The 21,119-nt window shown below is 34.7% G+C and overlaps 1 protein-coding gene across 7 annotated transcripts in view; it reads right to left on the bottom strand.

Moving 5' to 3' along the window:
• MNAT1 (MNAT1 component of CDK activating kinase) overlaps positions 1–21,119 on the bottom strand; it is a 188,449-nt gene that overhangs the window by 125,549 nt on the left and 41,781 nt on the right. For all 7 annotated transcript variants that reach the window (XM_049113231.1, XM_025444292.3, XM_025444298.3 and 4 more), the window contains 2 exons: positions 10,904–11,056; positions 9,065–9,138 (listed from right to left, as the gene is read on the bottom strand). In XM_049113231.1, coding sequence (XP_048969188.1) covers positions 9,065–9,138; positions 10,904–11,056 — 227 coding nt within the window. The remainder of the gene's footprint in view (positions 1–9,064; positions 9,139–10,903; positions 11,057–21,119) is intronic.

Below are 21,119 nucleotides of genomic sequence, written 5' to 3'. Positions count from 1 at the left end.
AGAAAATACTAATGGTGGTAAACCAGGGAATGTGGCTAGGACGCAATGTAAAGCATTCCCCATAAATCACCCTCTAGCCCCAACACAAAACAAAGAAGGAGGCTCAAAACTAGCAACTGCTCTTAGAAAGTCAACCGTGATCCATTTGTTAATAGAGTGTGATTCTGCAGTCTTTGCCAATCACTCATAATTTACTCCTTGTATTGAGCCACCAAATCCAATAATCTTTTACAACCTCTATCATCCTCAATATCTATGCCTACTTAATAATATTGATCACTTATTTATCCTTAGGCACTTCCCTCTTTTAACTAAGTTAATACATTTTCCTGATCTCTCTCTACTACTCCAGCAACTCTTTCCTATTTCTACCTTTTTCTACCTATTTCTACCTCTGGCTCTTCTTAGTCTCTAAGTAATCTGTATGATTATGGCTTTTGCTCTCTTTCCTCCCTCTATATTCTTTCAGCAATCTCATCACTTCCCATAGTTTCAACCAAATAAATGCCAAGAAAAGCTGACACTATCTCAAAGTGCATTTCAGAAAAGCAAACACATAATTATCTCCAAATTTGTTCCTGTATCTGTTCCTGTATCTGTTATGATTATCATGCTAAACCACCAAGATTTAACACATGATTCATCTGATCCACTCTCCTTTGCATTCTACAAGCACTAGTAGCCAAATCCTATAGATTCTACCACCAAAACTCTCCTTAAATATGCCCTTATTCTCAAAGTGCCCTGACAATACATCAAGCTGAAATGTATTTCTCCCTGGATAATTTATAATAATCTCTGACTTAATTTCCTATCTCCAGAATCTTTGCATCTGACTCTATACTCTAACCCAATCAATAATATACAATGCTGAAGCACACTTCTAATCACCTTGCACCTCTACCACCCTATAGTTCTTTCATCCCTTCTGCCTTTCCTCTTTTTACTAGGGAAAATACACACACAAACACACACACACACACACACACACTTTTAGAATTCAGAACCCTTTACAATCTAGCTATACCATTTTTCTCTCTCCTAAATAAAGACCTCTCTTGAAAGTAGACAGTCTGCATTTCCCAAATGCCCCCTACATTTCCTATTCCAGTTCCTCTGATCACACCATTCTGCCTAGAATACCTTATCACCATTCCTACTACTGAAACTATACCCAATCTTTATTTTTTTTAAAGATTTTATTTATTTATTTATTTATTTATTTATTTATTTATTTATTTATTTATTTCTAGAGACACAGAGAGAGAGAGAGAGAGGCAGAGACACAGGCAGAGGGAGAAGCAGGCTCCATGCAGAGAGCCCGACATAGGACTCGATCCAGGGTCTCCAGGATCACGCCCGGGGCTGCAGGCGGCGCTAAACTGCTGCGCGCCACCGGGGCTGCCCTATACCCAATCTTTAAATGTTTATCCAAATACTGCCTTTTCAATGACATTTCCCTGCTTCCCTAACTAGAAATAACTTCCTTTTCTTACAAATGTTAAAAACATTATTTACAGCTCATAAAGAAATCTTTCTACTTCATTTAATCTGTATACACATACACAGCACTCTTTACTCACACTTCATCTTGCACTCAAAGATCATATTTTATATAATCTTTGTATCATCCAAACATAAAGAAAAGAAGAAAGGAAAGGAGTAAAGAATTCAATGATTATCTATTCAGTTCCCACCACTACGTGCTGTGAGCATACAAAGATTTTCCTATTTTCAAAGACTAAAGAGCTCTCATTAGGGAGATCAACCCTAAACACATAAACTGAAGTAATAATATAGGACACTACATGATCAAGTGAAAAAAGGGAAGAACTAAAAGTATCCTTGCTTTATGCATCAAATATTATCTAGCACTGTACTGGTTGCTGAATTAAGTATTTATTAAGAGAATAAACTGTCCTTCCTTTTAATGGAATCAGCTACCAATTAACCCTACTAAAACAAAGTTCTGATTATGTCATTGAGTCATGAGTTACTCAGTTCACTCACTGCTTCTGTATTCACACTGTCTTGAAAAAGGAAAATCCAATCTTATCTCCCATTGCTTTTTCCTCTCTACTCTGTGAATTTTGCAGATTCCTCAGTGCTTCTTCAAGAACCAATGGAAAGAAATATTAAGCAATTCCAACCAGAGAGGCTCTGCTTCATTTGTTTGCTTGAAGTGATCTCCTCAAAACTTTGCTTGAAGAATACACTCTACACTGTGTATCAAGTATCTACGAAGTACATATGACAGGCACTATGTCCAGCATTTGACCTAATTACATCACTTAAAACTCCCAATAACCTTTTGAGATAGGTACTTCTGTTAGTCATACTTTACAGATAAGATTTCAAGACATTAAATAACTACATCCAAGTTATACAGCCAGTAAATGTTGTAACCAGGATTTTAACATAAACTACCTGACTCCAAAGCCTGAACTTTTATCTACAACACTAGTTGTACTGTTTCTCTCAATGTCTGGAGAACACTAATAACACAGTTCAGCTCTTCCTCTGCACCTGTACAGGCTCTGTACTTTCCTACCTCCATACTTATGATCGTACTGCACCCAGAGGATCCATATCTTAGTACCAACATGAACCTAGAACAACTGTGGTTATCCATATCTGACTCACTCTATACCCAACTGAATCACCAGCTCTTCTTTATAATTCACTTTGCAAGTACAATCTTTCTATCCCTGAATGTCCACAATGTATTGCTTAATATCAAGCTGGTGCCACTTATCTAGTTTCTACCCTATAAAATTATTTTCAATGTACATATCTATTTGACCTAATAGAGTGTTCCTTGAGGGCAGATTCTAGGTATGATTCATCTTTATCACTCCCAGAACTTCAATAAAAGATTTCCAAAACATACCCATTAAAATGACCAAAATCCAATACACTTGACAACACCAAATGCTGACATAGATACGGAGGAACAGGAATTCTCATTCACTGCAGCAGGAACGCAAAATGACACAACACTTTGAAAGACAGTTTGTTTCTTACAAAATGAAACATATTCTTACCATTTTATCCAACAATCACACTTCTTGGTATTAATCCAAAGGAACTGAAAACGATGTCCACACAAAAACCTGTACACAAATGTTCACAGCAGCTCTCTTCTCAAATGCCAAAGCACAGAAGCAACCAAGATGTCCTTCAATAGTTTAATGGATAAATTGTGGTACATCCAGACAATGAACTATTATTCAGCATTAAATTGAAACGAGCAATCAAATCATGAAAAGACATGGAGGAATCTTAAATATTAGTACTAAGTCAAAGAAGCCAATTTGAGAAGGTTATATACCATATGGTTCCAACCACATGACAGTCTAAAAAAAGTAAAGACAGAAAAAGATCAATGGTTGCCAGAAGTTAGGGGAGGAAGAAGTGACAAATAAGCAGAGCACAGAGGAATTTTAGGGCAATGAAACTATTCTGTATAATACCATAATTGTGGATATATGTCATTACATATTTCTCCAAACCCATAAAATATACAACATAAAGAATAAACTCTCAAACTATAGTCTTTGGGCAATAATGATATGTCAATGTAGGTTTATCAATTATAACAAATTTATCACTTTGTTGGGGTGATGTTGGTAGCAGGAAGTCTGTGCATTTGTGGGGCAGGTGATATATGGGAACTCTGTATTTTCCACTTAATTTTGCTATAACTCTAAAACTGCTCTAAAAATAGTCTATTTAAAAAAAAAAGAATTTCCCATCTGGTAAGAGATCAAGAAATACTTGTTGAATTAGCATAAGAGGAAAAATAAATAAACCAATGTTAGCACTTATAATTATCTCTATAATTATAGATTTAGTTAAAATGATCTTTATAATTACAGAATGGCAAAGCAAGTAGATATAAAGTACAGGAAAAAAATTATCTTGGTTTCTTTTGGTTATAAATCTGAGAAGTAAAGGTAATCAAATTGATATTCTATATTGAATTCTAATAGAATATGTAGAGCAGTTTAAAAAAAAGTTTATCAGAAAGGTAGACAGTGTAGTATTGATTTAAATTTTCTATTAAGTAGAATCCAGAAATAGGTAAAGTTGAATTATAAGTGAAATTTATCTGTATACAACTTCTTTTATGCTTATTAAAAACTTTATGATCAATTCCAATAAAATTAAAATAACCAATTTATTTCATTTTTTCATTTAGAAAGCCAAGGTAATAGCAACATAATAGACATAAATTTATAATCATAAAAAATACAAATTGCTTCCTTTAAAAAGAAAAAAAAAGTTTTTTTAAAAAGTAAAGTACTATTTTAAAAACTTTTTAGATTAAGTCTCACACATGCCATAATGAATCAGGTTGATATAACAGTCTCAAAGAAAAAAAGAGTACAAGACAATTTTCTATAACAATCATTTGCCCCTTTATCTGGTTGCTGGCTTAGCTCAGATGTTGACCTGCCTTTAGTCAAGTATTAAAAGGCAACAAAAAACCTATTGTATTTTCTGAAAGATTTAATGTTATTTAAAGTACAATTTTGAAGTCTTTTTGACATCCAAAATTTATAATTAAAGCCCTTAGGACTCTCTCACCCTTTCAAAATAAGCATACCCTGAACCAAGAGAATAATCTATTTATTATAAAACTAAGAACAAACCTTTGAGATAATCCCTGGGGCCAAAAGGAACAAGAATTTTTATGTTTAGATTGTCATAACCACAGAAAGGAGCCTATTGTTAATGCTATAAGAAAGTTCATCTTCATGTGTACCCCTTCTATTGTAATTTTATGCCATTATTCAAAATTACAGTATTTTAAAGCTTTTATATTTGTGATGTTGAAAGGATTCAAAATGAAATTTATTTAACCAAATGACCAACTCCCAATTTCTAAATCCTCACATAGATTCCTTAGCCACCCTACTAACTCTATTCCTCTCACTCTAGGCTTAAGCATCTTCAATAGCACCCTTTGACCTTCATTACTGAGTTTAATTTTCTTTAAGGTCCTTCAAAATATGGCCCCACTCTGCTGCTTTTTCTGTCATCTCCTACTATTTCCCCAGTTAGCACCCCACATTCTAGACTCAGACTAGTAACTACTCTGAGACTAGTACGAACTTTCATGGACTCTGAGAGTCAGAAAACTCTATGTTCAAAATTTGGCTTCATTATTTACTAGCAATGTAATCCTGAGTACAACATTTAAGTGCTCTTTACCTACTCTCTGTATGCAAAATAGGGATAAAAATGTTTATCTCAGAGTTGTAAAAATTATACGATAATGTGAGCACCGGCACGTAGCAGGTGCCCATTAAATTAACATTTTATACTTTTGATTAATGCAGAGATAGCCAGATATCACAGGCATTGAATTAATCATCTTTGAAAGGATGAATAAAACACAAAATAGACAGCTACTGAAACAAGATTTTAAAAGGAAGTTTTATTTATATCCTAACAATTAAAACAATGACATACAACTAAGTGGTGGAGCCATACCCTAACAAAACGTAAAAGAGCTAAAACTAGTCTTTCCCTCATTGCTTCACTCTCCACCTAACAAAACAATAAAAAAATACTAATACTACCTGTTCTCCAGCTTTTATTTTCTTAATACCATACTACTGCTACTGCTTAAGGTCATGAATTTTCACTCATCCCTGTCTGCTCTTTCTACTTCATCTCCTGTATCAAATTAGTCCTTGAATATTCTGTCTAAACATCCCTTTATCTATTCCACCCCCCACTACCTACTCTAAGTTCTCATTATTTCTCGTCCAAATTGTTGTAATGGCCCCTTAAAAATGTTACGCAGACTCTAGGATCTCCTGTCAATATTTCACATCATTATCACACTACCTTGCTGGCTCACTATTGACCACAGAATAAAATCTTACCCTGATAGCCTAGCATGCAAAGTTCTCATTAACCCAGGTTTAGTCTCTTTCTTAAGCCTCATTTCTAGTCATTCTCCATTTTCTACTTCCTATAACATTATTATTTGCTCATTCTCCAACATATTCAATACCCTGTATCTCTGTAATTTTGTCTTTTGCTAGAAATGTTCTTCCATCCTCTTCCCACCTGGTAAACTCCTATTCTATCTTTTAAGGTCAAATTCAAATATGACCTCTTCTCTGATCAAACTATACTTCTATTCCTCAATGTTGGAATAATTGTTTTGTTATCTGTATTCTCATAATACTATACAAATAAATGTCTATACTACTTTCACATTATATTATAGTTACTAGTTTACAAAATTATTTCCTTCTTTAGAGTCTGAACCTACTGAAGGCAAAGATCATATATGCCCAGCAAGTAAAGTGCACATATAACAGTTAGTATTTGCTAAACTGAGCTGAAGTTCAGAAAATAAACCCTAAGTCCAAGAGGCTAGGCCCCAAACTTCATCAATATTTTCTAATACAATCAGAACTGTTCTATGTTCAACATGATCAAAATTAGTAGCTGATTACTTACGTCTGTTAAGGGAGGGAAACACACATACATACTCCTTAAATACTTTAACTTAAAACATATACACTAAGTGTACAGTCATTCTCTAACTTAATGACATACAATGAATGTCTAGCCTTTAATTAGTTTAATTGCTTCTTTCTTGTATAAATCATACTTGCCATCTATATTGTTCAGTTTCCATTTTCTAAAATGGAATAAGAACTTGAGAAGCAGAATCCTTCAGAAGGTATGCACTTTTTTCCTAACCATATAAACTACTTAATAAAATTACATAATTACAAAAACAAGTACAAAAGAAGGCTTTTTTACCAATGCCAACAACTCTCAGCATATAAGTGAACTGGTGGGGATCCCTGGGTGGCTCAGTGGTTTAGCGTCTGCCTTCGGCCCACGGCATGATCCTGGAGTCCTGGGATCGAGTCCTACGTCAGGCTTCTGCATGGAACCTGCTTCTTCCTCTGCCTGTGTCTCTGCCTGCCCCTCTCTCTCTCTCTCTATCTCTAATGAATAAATAAATAAAAATCTTCTAAATAAATAAATGGTAAGATAAGTACAGAGATATACTTGAGAACATCTTCTAACAAACAAGGTTCATCAGGTATTCATTATGCTTTTGGCTTCAATCAGCAAATTTTATGGAAGGTACATTTTAGGTACATTTTAACTCCGTTACCCCAATGGGTCAAATAAGTGGAGGTAGGTAAGAATGCTTCAACATAACTGCAACTGAAGATAGTCCCTCATGAATATACATGATAGCAGAATCACTTTCAACTTAAATGCTCTGAGCCACTGTTTTCTTATCTGGTAAAAAGGAAAGGACTATATACGGTACAGCTGTAATATCCAGACTTGCTCTTACTGGTCAATCCTGGCTCCTGCTTCTGAACATAATATGGTCTTACCTATGGTCCCCCAACTGTTCTTATCTTCAAACTAATTCATCTTGTAGAAAAAATATACATTTTTAAAAATAATGGTTGAACCAGAACCTTATTTTAGAATCAAGATCCCTACCTCCCTTACCCACCTTCTTTGTCCATTGGTTTTTTTGTGTTTTTTTTTTCTAAGATTTTATTTATTTATTCATGACACAGAGAGAGAGAGAGAGAGGCAGAGACGCAGGCTCCATGCAGGGACCCCAACATGGGACTCAATCTCCGGTCTCCAGATCACACCCTGGGCTGAAGGCGGCGCTAAACCGCTGAACCACCAGGGCTGCCCACCTACCAACCAGACTCTTAATTAATCACATTGCCTTTAGAATAAACATGAGCTAGATTTCCTCCTGCTTACTACCCAACTGCCTATTCTATACTTATTACCTATGTACAGCCAGATTTCTACACTTGCCCAATTCTTTAAAATTTCTTCTGGTTTTAAAAAAAATAAGTTTCTTCTGGTTTACCTTCTCAGTCTACATCCTAACTTTTCTACTTTGCCTAGGCACTCCCAATTCTACCACTTTTTCAATTAAAATTCAAACCACTGATGGTTGTTCAGATAATACATAGAGCGCAATGAATAAAATTAGAATGAAAAAACAATGGCTCCAAGGCACTAAAAGATCCCATAAAAAGCTTAATTTATAGTCTGTACACGTTATTTGCTATGACATGACAAATGAACTTAGATATTTAAGAAAAATTTCAGTAACAGTAAAATAAAAAGATTCTCTGGGTTTTTCCTCACTTAATAAAGAAGTTTTAATGGCATTAGAATACTCCATTGCTCAAGAGTTTAAGTTTTCTAAAAACTTTCCATATATAAACCTCCTTCTAAAGAAAGATCAAGCTGTTATATTTATATTTTAAATATGAAATAATAGAAGTATAGCTTAGCTATACTAGGTTTGAGAGAAGAATAAAAAAGATGATTTGTTCAATTCTCTAAATCTCATTCTTATTTTCACAGTCTGTAATTTCTGTATCATTTCCAAACCAAGTATAGTAATAATTATGGCAGCTATAAAAAACATTAATTTTTTTCATTGATGTAAGACAACTTCCAGGCTTTTTAACATCTCTGAAATCTTATTTAAGAAAGCAAAAATAATTCTTTCTTTTGATGAACATGATTTTGACTAATCACTAAAGAAAAAGCATTAAGATTACTCTAACCTCTGATTCTAGGAGAATACTGAATAAAAGAATGCCACTTCAATAGTCAACTACTTCAAATTATTTTCAAACTGCTATATGCACAGAGACATATATGATAAACATATGACTTTAGTCACCATAGACACAGATAAATATTTTTTAAAAGAAATCTGTGTACTTTTTCCTTGTGTTGATTCTAATACCTCATCAACATACAGATGATATATACAGATTCAGCCTTTCTTTGCAGCTATAGTGATATTATTTTTCCTGAGACAAAATGTTTACTACTTAAGTATGTCCTTTTCTTAAGTATGCCTTCAATTTAACATGATTCAAGTACAACAGCAAGTTAATAGGTAAAACACCAGTTATCACAACAAAACTTGTTATAAATTTTATGTGAAATGTTTATCTTTTATCTAAGAGATAAAAGCATACAGGGTAACACACCAAAAGTACAAGCATCAAAAACATACCAATTTCTTCCACTTCTTCCAGGAAATCATTATATTCTCTTAGACTAGGAAAGTCTTCTTCTCTTTTATTGTATCTTTAAGAGAAGAAAAAAATGAACATATCACATATCTCTTGCTTTATATATTATCTAATTTGTATCTTCTTATTTTTTCATGATACACAGAAAAGGGTTGCTTACTGTATAAAACAGTTTTCCTGACATCATGTTTATAACTAGAACAAGAATGCTGTTCTTATATTCTTATGACAATAGAGAAGGAACAGAATCAAGAGAGAATGATAAAATATGTTAAATCCTTCTAAAACTTCAGGAAAAGAAAGAAAAAGAAATTAGGAGCCTGATTTACTTCTTATAAAGATTTGATAATTTTCAGAAAGGTAAAAATTAATTCAAAAAAACACCTTCCTATTTTTCATGAAAATTATAGTCTAAAGCATACTAAAGACCAGGAAATTCTGTAAATATTGTAATGTATCTGTGAAGAATTACAAAACTACAATGGATCACAATTAAAAAAAAAAAAAAAGAATCTAAAAGACTATCTCCCAGAAGCAATACAAATAATAAAAGACACTTAGGACACTGATAAAATAACACAGGTTAAGCACCTAGAAAGATGTTGCTAAAACACTGGTGACCTAGGAGGCACCTGGTTAGCAAAATCAGCTGGGGGTCCAACTCTCAGTTTTGGCACATGTCACCATCTAAGGGTCGTGAGATTAAGCCCCAAGTGAGGCTCCACGCTGAGCAGAGTCTGCTTGAGATTCTCTCTCCCTCTACCTATCCCTTCCGCTTCTGCTCTTGTGTACACACTCGCTCACTCTCTCAAATAAATAAATAAATCTTTACAACACTGGTGACCTAGAGACGCCTGAGTGGTTCAGTCAGTCGGCTGAACGTCTGCCTTCAGCTCAGGTCATGAACCCAGGGTCCTGGGATCAAGCCCAGAGCACAAGGCCCCCTGCTTCACGGGCTCCTGCTTCTCCCTTTCCCTCTGCCTGTTTCTTCCCGTTTGTGTTCACTCTCTCTGTCAAATAAATAAATAAAATCTTTGAAAACAAATAAATAAAATACCAGTGACCTAAGTTGAAACATATACCACTAAAAAATATATTATAATAATAATACATTAAATTTATATATTCCTTAAACTTCAAAAACAATAAGGTATCCTTTTTAATAAAAGGACAGATAAAACTCAAAACTATTCACAGAGTAAAAACTAAATTATAAATGAAAATGACAATATTAAAAATAGATACATTATACAAACACAGATAAATATAAAAATAAATTACAGCTAACACATTATTTTCTCTAACAGCCTTCAAATCTCAACTTAAATGAGATACCTTTCACAGGCCTCACCTGGCATCAATGACCCACACCAACACTCAGTCACTAACTTCAGAATATTCTTCTCAATTTATAATTACACAGTTGTTTAGTTTGCCTGTTTTATTATCTATCTCCATACTATCCTACACTACTATACTGTAAGTCTTATGAGGGCAAAGTTCATAGTTATGTCACTCATTTCATACCTAGTTATGCATAACACAGCTTTTGCACACAGTAAGTACTAATATATGTTAACTAAAGTAAAAAATGAATAGTGAATAAACAAACTGTAAAACCATCCATCAAAAGGATCTACTCTTCTCTAACAAAGGTTAGATAAATATTCTCTAAGAACTTAATAAATTTCTGTTCAACAAATGCATATATGAACTTATTCACTTGCCAAACTGTATTTCCATCAGTAAATAATTATAGCAATTATTGAAATAATACTTAAAGTCTTCGTATACTGAATCATTCAAATAATAATACTTACATTTTTAGCACTTTTTTCCGAATCTCAACCTCCTTGTCCACAGTAGGATCTTCAAAGAGTTGTACCCTGAAGTTGCTCTTTCTAAGTGGAGTGCCACACTCAGGACAGTTTCCAGCTCCTCTCATAAACAGTAAATCCACGCAACTTTCACACCTATAAGGAGAAAATACAAGGTAACCAGTAAGCCAGTACTCAAATCCACAACAATTCTGTATATAGTTAACCTTTTTTTGTTGTTTTGGTGGTTTTTTATTTGGGTGTGTTTATCTGGCAGGAGAGGAGAAATAGGAAAAATAATCACTGCTATTTAAGTCTCATACAAAAAAACCTTTGAGATAATATTTATTTTCATTTAGAGCTTACTTTTCAGACATAGTATCCCAAGGGATACAAGTTTCATTTTACAAATTAAATTTACAAATTAAAACAAATCGGCCGAGGCTAGGCAGATTCTGAGATAGCAGGATAGGGAAAAGTCAAAGAGGCATGTAAAAGAGTGGTCTATGGTCACCTCCATTCTTAGTACAGTAACACTCTTAGACTGAGGCAAGAAAAGCCTCGGCCAAAGGCCTACACTTTAAAGAAGTCTGCATTCCAAATCACTAAAACAAAGGCTTATTTTTTCTCTTCCAGCCTTGTAAGGAAGTTTTTTTGAAAGTTCAGTAAGCAATTGAGCAAATGGGAATTACAAGGGAAAGATGCTAGCTGAAAGAGGTCTTCCTTGCCCCAACCCCACAATGCCCCAGGCCAAAGGAGAAGGAATGGATGGTGTGCGCCCCAGTATCTACGGACAAAGGAGAAAATCACCACAGCCGTGCCCTGAGAAATCAAAGAAGGTATGGTTCCTCATAAAATCTTTAATCAGTTAAAGTTTACTGCCCCAAATCCACCAAAAGGACTGCCTAAGAAAGCCAAGTTTTCCAGATGTGTCCCTTCCCTCTTCTCTTCTTGAGAAGTGTAATTTGGGGAAGAGAATTTCCTGGAAGTCTTAAGTTGGAAAAACAAGGACCTGGAGAGGTTAACCTCTGTGTACTGGATCCCTAGGGACTTGACAGGATCAGTTCACACTGTTTTGATGGGTCCAGGCACACTAACCATTCCTGCCCTAAGACATCCATGCTACAAGTAGAAAGGCTGGCTAGAAAAAAAAAAAAACAGCTCCTTTAGCCTCTGGGGCTTGAGAATGCAGACCTGGGAAGAAAGTGGACAGCATGGAATCTCAATATTGTGCCAAAGATGTAGCCTGATTCTTAATCAATATTTAAACATTTTGATATGTAGCCCTCCAGTTGTGATCTTGCCCAACTCCACATACATTAAGGCTATACCAGCCCTAATCACTCCTTTCTTAGTATTATCTGAAATTATTTATGTGTTGATTTTCTGTAACCTCTATGAGGATGCAGGATGTATTTATATTTCATGAGAGCAGGAATCTGGCCTACATTGTTCTCTATCCCCAGTGCCTGACAGATGGTAAGTACTCAATAAGCTATACATAAAAAAAAATAAAATAAAAAAATAAAATAAAATAAAAAAAGAATATAAGAGCGGAAAAGAGAAATTCTAATGAATAAGGGAAATGTTTATTTCTTCCAGGTATGTAACTGACTTGTGGAATAAGCTAAATGAGAAGAGTGATACAGAGAAATAAGAATCTTTAAGATTGGTTATTAGTAAAATAATAACATTGACCTTTACTAACAATAACATTGACCTTTATATATTTCTCTTAACACTGTTACCAAATATTAGAGGGGGAAAAAAATTCCTAAGAGAACACAGATCACATTTGTCATTATCAAGATCAACAAAACCCCAGAAAATTCACTTTAGGATTTGAAAGATTTCAAGTGGTGCACTTCTCCTAATCTTTATGGTTAGAGAAAATGAAATCTAACTCCAGAAGTTGAAAATGAGCAAACTTTAAAACTACATTGATGGGGCACTTGGGTGGCTCAGTTGGTTGAATACATGCCTTCGGCTCTGGTCATGATCTCAAGGTCCTGAAAACAAGCCCCGAACTGGAACTCTCTTGCTCAGCGAAAAGTATGCTTGTCCCTCTCACTCTCCCTGCGTGTGTGTTCTCTCTCTGGCTCTCTCTTGCTCTCGCTTTCTCTCTCAAATAAATACAAATCTTAAAAAAAAAAAAAAAAGACTACACTAACTAGGGGTGCCTGGGTGGCTGAGTCGGTTGAGCCTCTAACTCTTGGTTTTGACTCACGCCATAATCTCAGGGCTGTGGGTTGAGCCCCAGGTTGGGCTCCTAGCTGAACTGGAGTTGACTTGGGATTCTCTCTCCTCTTGCCCTGTCTTCCTCCTTTTCATGTGTTCCCGAGTGCACGCTCACTCTCTCTAAAATAAATAAATCTCGGGATCCCTGGGTGGCGCAGCGGTTTGGCGCCTGCCTTTGGCCCAGGGCGCGATCCTGGAGACCCGGGATCGAATCCCACGTCGGGCTCCTGGTGCATGGAGCCTGCTTCTCCCTCTGCCTGTGTCTCTGCCTCTCTCTCTCTCTCTCTCTGTGACTATCATAAATAAATAAAAATTAAAAATAAATAAATAAATAAATAAATAAATAAATAAATAAATCTTTAAAAATAAATAAATAAATCTACACTGACTGGGGGTACCTGCATGGCACAGTCAGTTGAGTGACCAACCCTTGGTTTTGGCTCAGGTCATGATATCAGGCTCCAGTTTAGCCTCAAGTCCACTTGAGATTTTCTCTCCCTCTCCCTCTCCTGCTTCTGTTCAAGCTCTCTCTCTAAAATAAGTAAATCTTTTTAAAACTAAATAAAACTACACTGACTAAAGATATTTATAAGCTAGAAGCCATCTAAAATACTCAAAACTATGAAACCACAAATACTCTGTATTTCAAGGTCTTGGAGAATAGACTCAGTTGATAATTCACTTAAAAAGGTGTTACAGGGGGCACCTGGGTGGCTCAGTCAGTTAAACGTCTGCCTTTGGCTCAGGTCATGATCTAGATCTAGGTCATAGGATCAACCCCCATATCAGGCTTCCTGCTCAGCAGGGAGTCTGCTTCTCTCTCTCCCTCTGCCCCTCCCCATTGCTTGTTTTCTCTCTCTCAAATAAATCTTTATAAAAATTTTAAAAATTTAAAAAACAAGGTAATAAATACTTCTAAGAGTTATATTCCATATTACATATATTGTTTCCACAGCCAGTTCTATATCTCTACTTTTTAAAACTTTACCTTAAATCATAAGTTCAACAGTATTTAAGAATTTTTAAAATAATTTTTTTCCTATACAACTTTTTCCCTTTCTGATTTTAACTGCTACAAGACCAAGTAACTCTTTTCTTCAAGCTCAAATATACAAGCACACAGAAAAAAACTGAAAGCTCTACTTCATTCTATTCTATGTCTCACTTCTCACCAGAAACATACTACTTTTAGAGTTAATGTGACCAATTCTACATATTTATAAAGTGCATATTTACAAAGTATTTACATTAAAACAATAAAAAAGAACAAAAGAAAAAGCTAGTAATTGTTAGTTCACTGCATCTGGCAACAGAGCAACCAAAACAGTAGTATATGGACAGTCTTTGGAACAAGAGCACAAGAAAGTTTTTCCTACAAAATCTTGTATTTCCCAGAGCACAGGAAAATTTGCTGGAAAAGCTCAAATCCTTAGTCATTACCCACTCCCAAAGACATCGTTAGTTTTCTCTTTTTTAAAAAAACCAGAATGGCGGCACACCTGGGTGGCTCAGCAGTGATCCCGGGGTCTGGGGATCAAGTCCCACACTGGGCTCCCTGCAAGGAGCCTGCTTTCCCTCTGCCTATATCTCTGCCTCTCTGTCTCTCATGAATAAATAAATAAAATCTTTAAAAATAAATAAATAAATAACAGAATGGTGCCCACCTTCTTTACTCTCTAAACAATTTATTTTTAGATTTTATTTTCTTCTACCAATATTTAACTGCTTATATTCCTTTGCAAAGATTTAACTTATTTTATTTTTTTCAAAGGAGTTATATTTCATGCAGGATTTCAATACTTATTAAAATAGATTAATTAACTTAGAAAAGGTTAAATAATCCCAAATTTTGTAATTAAAGACTTTCTTTGGAGTAATCTAGTTTTATCAGGACTTTCCATTCTTCTTCAGCTCACTGGCTTCCTGAAACAACTCAAAAGTCTATGGTCCTGGGATGCCTGGGTGGCTCGGTCAGTTGAGAGTCTGCCTTGGGTCAGGTCATGATCCCAGGATCCTGAGAGTGCCCTGCTTGGGGCTCCCTGCTCAGCAGGTAGTCTGTTTTTCCCTCTTCCTCTGTCCCCTCATCCCACTCCCATCCCACCCTGCCTCCCCCCTGGCTCATGTGCACCCACTCTCTCTCAAATAAATAAATTAAATAAAAGAAGTCTATGGTATTGAAAGATAAACGTGATAATTTCTGTTAAAGAAAAATTTTATCCCTATAATAAATTATTCCTTAAATTCATGTGTACTGAACTCTACAGGGTAAGAGCTAGGTATTACTAGGAGAATTTTTTTCTCTCAAAATATGCTGCCTAATTTTTCTAAAACTTTTAAATAACTTTTCTGTGACTTAATGGTTACACTGATATGTATCACTTTATACCTAAAAGGGAATTCATAATCTATCTACTCCAGAAAAAAAACTACTGTAAAATAGTGCTTCACAATATTAAGCAAAGAATTCATCCATAAAAATAGAAGGAATAGAAGTTTTAAAACATTATAAAACACTATAAATTTCCCCTCATAGACCCTGGGAATAAAATTTATATACTCTCAAAATAAAAAAGAAAGAAATTATAGAAACCCATTTTTTCCACTTAGAACTCAAAATAAATAACTATTCAATCTTCTGTTGACTATTAGCATTTAGCATGGCAATTTACAATTAAGAAGCAAATAATATAAGGCACAAATTCAAATAGTATGTTTAAGCCCATTTTAAGCCAGAAAAATAGAGCTACATAGGAAAGAGCTAGTAATTTAGTATAGCTATGCCAAGAAAACATGAGCTTCCTCCCCACCCAACAAAAAGTAAATTATATTTTCCTTACAAACAGCAAGGACCATGGAATACACCTAACTTCCATTTTTGCCCTCTTTTCAGTAAACTCCTAAGCCAAATTTATATGCTTTGTTGAACAACATTGTATATATTTTCTAGACAAAGGTTGGAAAAGTAAGGAAAGAGGTTAGAAGAATAACATGTATTAGAAACATTATGACATAGATATGATTTTCCTTACTATAAAGACGAGGTCAAAAAACTGGTTTTAAATCATATAACTAGTAAGAATTGGCTAAGGTCTGCTTCACATTCCATATTTTCTTTCAATCTTACTTCCTACTCAAAACTTTTATAACCTAAGTAACAATCCCCAGTGTCTAACTCTAGCCCAAATATCTTTCCTGAGTTCCTAGTAGACACTGCCTATTGCACAGTTCCTCTTTGATATCCCACAAGTACATTTTTTTATTTAGAAAGATAAAGTTACCTCAAACTCAGTTATCTTCAAAACCAATATCCTTCACTCTATTAAGGATACAAAGAGAGTAACACCAACTTTGTATGTAAGGGCTCATAATATAGTGGTCAAAATAGAAAAGAAAAAATAAAACTCTATGATAAAGGTATACTCTGAATACTATCATAAGCTCTCAGCCAAAAAGCAATAGCTCAACAAATCATACTGCAAACTTTTGGCCAGTGAGTATGAACACATCACACTCCAAATGCCCCAAGCCAATAACAGTTCGAAATACACTATGCTGAATGGCATATTTCCTGAAATATGTGGCCTCTACTCTTCTGAATCCATTCTTGCTGCCACTGATGAATAGTTTTGACCTAGAATAGCCAAAAAAGCATGGAGGTGATGGTATTGGATGCTGACATCCAAGTTTTGCAAAGGCTCAAATATATGGTTGAAGAAACAGAGTGGTCAGTTAGAAATTGAAAGAAAAGTCCTCTAGCTAACTTTATGAAGGCCTTCAGAAACAATACTGCACACTGGGAGACCTGATAAACAATTATATGAATGATAAAGGAACCTGGCCACCAGGTACATGCAGAGCTTTGGAGAATTTAAAGAAAACAAATTGCCAGTAGACCAAGCCAGGAATGTAGATTTATAGAGACCATTACTCTAACTCTATATTGGGAAAGCTAAGAGCAAATTCAGTTAGTACTACGAAATCCAGAAATGCAGGTCCTACATTAAATAAGATATTCCCTTTACTTTCACAATGATTCAAAGGAACTAAATATATATTTACCTAAATAAGCAAAAATATTTGCATTATCTGAAAAAGCTATCAACAGATCCCTCCATTTTCTAACTACGTATCTATGGAAGCCATATCGTCTTCATTGATTTCAACAGAAATAACAACGTAGGTTCACTACAGAAGCAAATATCACAATCTAGCTGTCCTCTCTTAACCCAAACATCAAACGGATTTGCAAAACGTACAATGCTACTCCAAAATTTTTGTTTTGGAAAATACATTTTATAAAATAGTTACATAATATGTAATATGCTTACAATTTTTAATGAGTATGTATTTTCAAATTTTCTCAATTTTATTTTTTTAAAGATTTTATTTATTGAGAGAGTGACAGAGCAAGCATGAACAAGGTGGTGGGGGGATGGGCAGAGGGAGAGGGAGGAGCAGACTCCCCTCTGAGCAGGGAGCCGACACGGGCTCGATCCCGGACCCCAGGATCATGACCTGAGCCGAAGGCAGATGCTTAACCACCTGAGCCACCCAGGCGCCCCTAAATTTTCTCAATTTTAATGTCCAATATGACAAATATTAACAGATACAATCGTTAGAAATAAAAGCTTTTGGGGAGTCCTCGGTAATTAAGGTTCCGAGATCAAAACCAAAATGTCTGAGAACTAGGTTACATGTGCTCAATAAAGGTTTATAAAGAAATATAATCATAGGGACGCCTGAGTGGCTTAGCGGTTGAGCATCTGCCTTTGGCTCAGGATGTGATTCTGGTCCCAGGATCGAGTTCCACATCGGGCTCCTTGTGAGAAGCCTGCTTCTCCCTCTGCCTATGCCTCTGCCTCTCTCTGTCATGAATAAATAAATAAAGTCTTTAAAAAACAAATAAATAAATAAAATCTTTAAAAAAAGAAATATAATCATAATTTAAATGTGAAGGACGAAGTGTGGAAAGGAACCATTTTGACACACTGCACTCTAGCCTTCTCAACAAGGCTTGCTCTCAGGTGAAACTAATTAACAAAAGCCTAACCAGCTGGAGTATTATTAGAGCCTAACTAAACTGGGAGATGGTAAATTACCAACGTAGTCAATTCTAACTGGGAGGAGAAGGGACACACACACAGACACACACATACACAAGCCCCTTTGAAACAATTGTGAACTTAACAGTCCAAAAGCATAGGCTCACTAAAATCCGGAGACCTAACAATAAGAGTATAGAACACTTCCCTTCCCCCTAATACCTCACCACACCTTTACTAAAAGCCTACTTAAAACAATTCTCCTACACTAAAAACCATGTCTAGTTACCAAAAAAATTACAAGCTGTACCAAAGAACACAACTGGAAGACATAGAGCAAGCTCAAAACCAAACATGACAGGGATGTTACAATTATAAAACTAGGAATATAAAACAACTATAACTAATATGCTAAGGCCTGTAACAAAGTAGACAAGATGCGAGAACATGAGCAATATAAACAGAGATGAAGAATGCCTTTGATGGCCTTATTAGTAGCCTGGACACAGCTGAGGAAACAATCTTCAAGCAAGAGGATATATCAGCAGCATCCTCAAAAACTGAAAACCAAAGAGAAAAAGGCTGAATGAACAGAATATCCAAAAACTACAAAACCACAGAACTACAGAAAGTGTTAAGATATGTGTAAATGGAATGCCAGAGAGAAGAAAGGCAGAGAAGAAATATTTGAAATAACAACTGAAAATATTCCCTATATTAACATCAGACACCAAACCAAAAGTCCAAAAAGCTCAGAGAAAACCAAGGAAGACAAATACCAAAATAAAACAAAACACTCCTAGGTATATCAATAGCAAATTACAGAAAATTAAAGATAAAAAATGATGGAAGAAGCCAGAGCAGGGAAGACAACTCACTTATAAAGGAACAAAGGTAAAGAATTTCATTCAACTTGAAAAAATACCTCCAACCTAGAATTCGCTACACTGAAAAATTACCCTTCAAAAGTGAGAAAAAAATATAGACTTTATCAAACACTGAAAAAATTTGTTGCCAATAGACCTGTCAAGTAGGAAGTGTTAAGAAATGTTCTTTAGAGAAAGAAAAATAATGGGCCAAAAACTCAGATCTATATAAAGAAAGGAAGAGCACCTGAGAAGAAATAAATGAAGGTAAAATAATAACTTTATTATTCTCATTCTAATAACATTAGTGCAAGAATTTAAGATAAAATCACCTTTTTCTTCACACTTGCTCATTGGTGTTTCAAAATTAATTCCAAAGATAATCTACATATTAACAATGGCCCTTTTATCTTCAAATATGAAGGATTATTCTTATGACAAAATACAGAATAGCTTTCTGAAGCTTAAAGTGAAGCAAAATTTACTACACATTCTACATAAAAACACCAGTGAATAATACGCTATTTTATGCAGTATTCTTACCTATTACATCTAATTATAAAGATTAAAAATTTATAAATTGTAATTGTACATTTATAAAGTATATAGCAGAATTTTTGTAAAAAATTTACCATCTTAAAAATATTAACTCATTATTTTAAAAATCAAAGTTATGCCCACATGCAAAAGAATGAAACTGGATTCCTACCTCCCACTATATATAAAAATTAACTCAAAATAGACCAACGACCTAAATATCACAGATAAACTCATGGAAGAAAAACTCTTAGAAGAAAACTTAGGAGAAAGGCTTCATGACTTTGGATGTGGCAATGGATTCTTAGATAGGACACCAAAAGCATGAACGCAGGCATGAAAAAAGCATGAAAGAAAAAAATAAGATATACTGGACTTCATTAAAATTTAAAAATCTAGTGCATCAAAGGACATTATCAAAAAAGTGAAAAGACAACCTACAGAATGGGAAAAATATCTGCATATCATATATCTGATAAGCGTCTAGTATCAAGAACATAATAAAAAACTATCACAGCTCAATAAAAAGAAAATCCAATTAAAAATGAACAAAGACATGAACAGAAATGTCTCCAAAAAAGATAAACAAATGCCCAACAAAAACATGAAAAGATTCTAGACATCATTAGACATTAGTGAAATGCAAATTAAAACTACAATGCAATGTCCCTTCACATCCACTAGGATGGCTATTTAAAAAAAGAAGAAGGAAAAAGAAAAGAACAGTAATAAATATTGCTGAAGATATGGAGAAACTGGAACCTTCATACACTGTTGGTAGGAATGAAAGATGGTTCAGATACTGTGGAAAACATCTGATGGGTCCTCAAAAAGTTAAGTATAGAGTTACCATGTGCCCCAGCAATTCCATCCACTCCTCGGTATATACTCAAAAGGACTAAAAATAGGTACTCAAATAAATGCAACTACAAACATGTTTGTGGTAGCAGTACTGACAATAACCTAAAGGAGGAAAGAACACAGATGTCCCACCATATGAATGGAGAAACAAATTGTGGTATATACATACAATGGAATTATTCAACTATAAAAAAGAATGAAGTATTGATACATGCTACAATTTGGATGAACCTTGAAAACATGCTAAATGCAATGTGGCAGACACAAAAGGTCATCTACTATACGATCCCATTTATGTAAAATATCCAGATTAGGTAAATCCATAGAGACAGAAAACAGATTAGTGGTTACCAGGTACTAAGAAGGAGGGGAAAATGAGGAGCAACTGCTTAATGGGTATAGGGTTTTCTTTTGTAGTGATCAAAATGTTTCAGAAGGAGATAAAGGTGGTGGTTGCACAACATTTTAAATGTACAAAATGACACTGAATTGCTCACTTTACAATGGTTAATGTTATGTAGTATGAATTTCACATCAATTAAAAAAAAACTTAGAAAGTGAACTTTTATATTTGTAGTATAAGGTCAAGTTTTCCGTATTCATTTATCATTTCAACAAATGAAACCTTTAACATTAGCTTGCTGCAGAGGTGGGGGGACATCCTTTGTGTACTTC

The sequence above is a fragment of the Canis lupus genome, chromosome 8, assembly GCF_003254725.2.
Source record: "Canis lupus dingo isolate Sandy chromosome 8, ASM325472v2, whole genome shotgun sequence".
NCBI lineage: Eukaryota > Metazoa > Chordata > Mammalia > Carnivora > Canidae > Canis > Canis lupus.
Note: the sequence above shows the minus strand (reverse complement) of the source record. Positions and strands in the feature narration are given on the sequence as shown.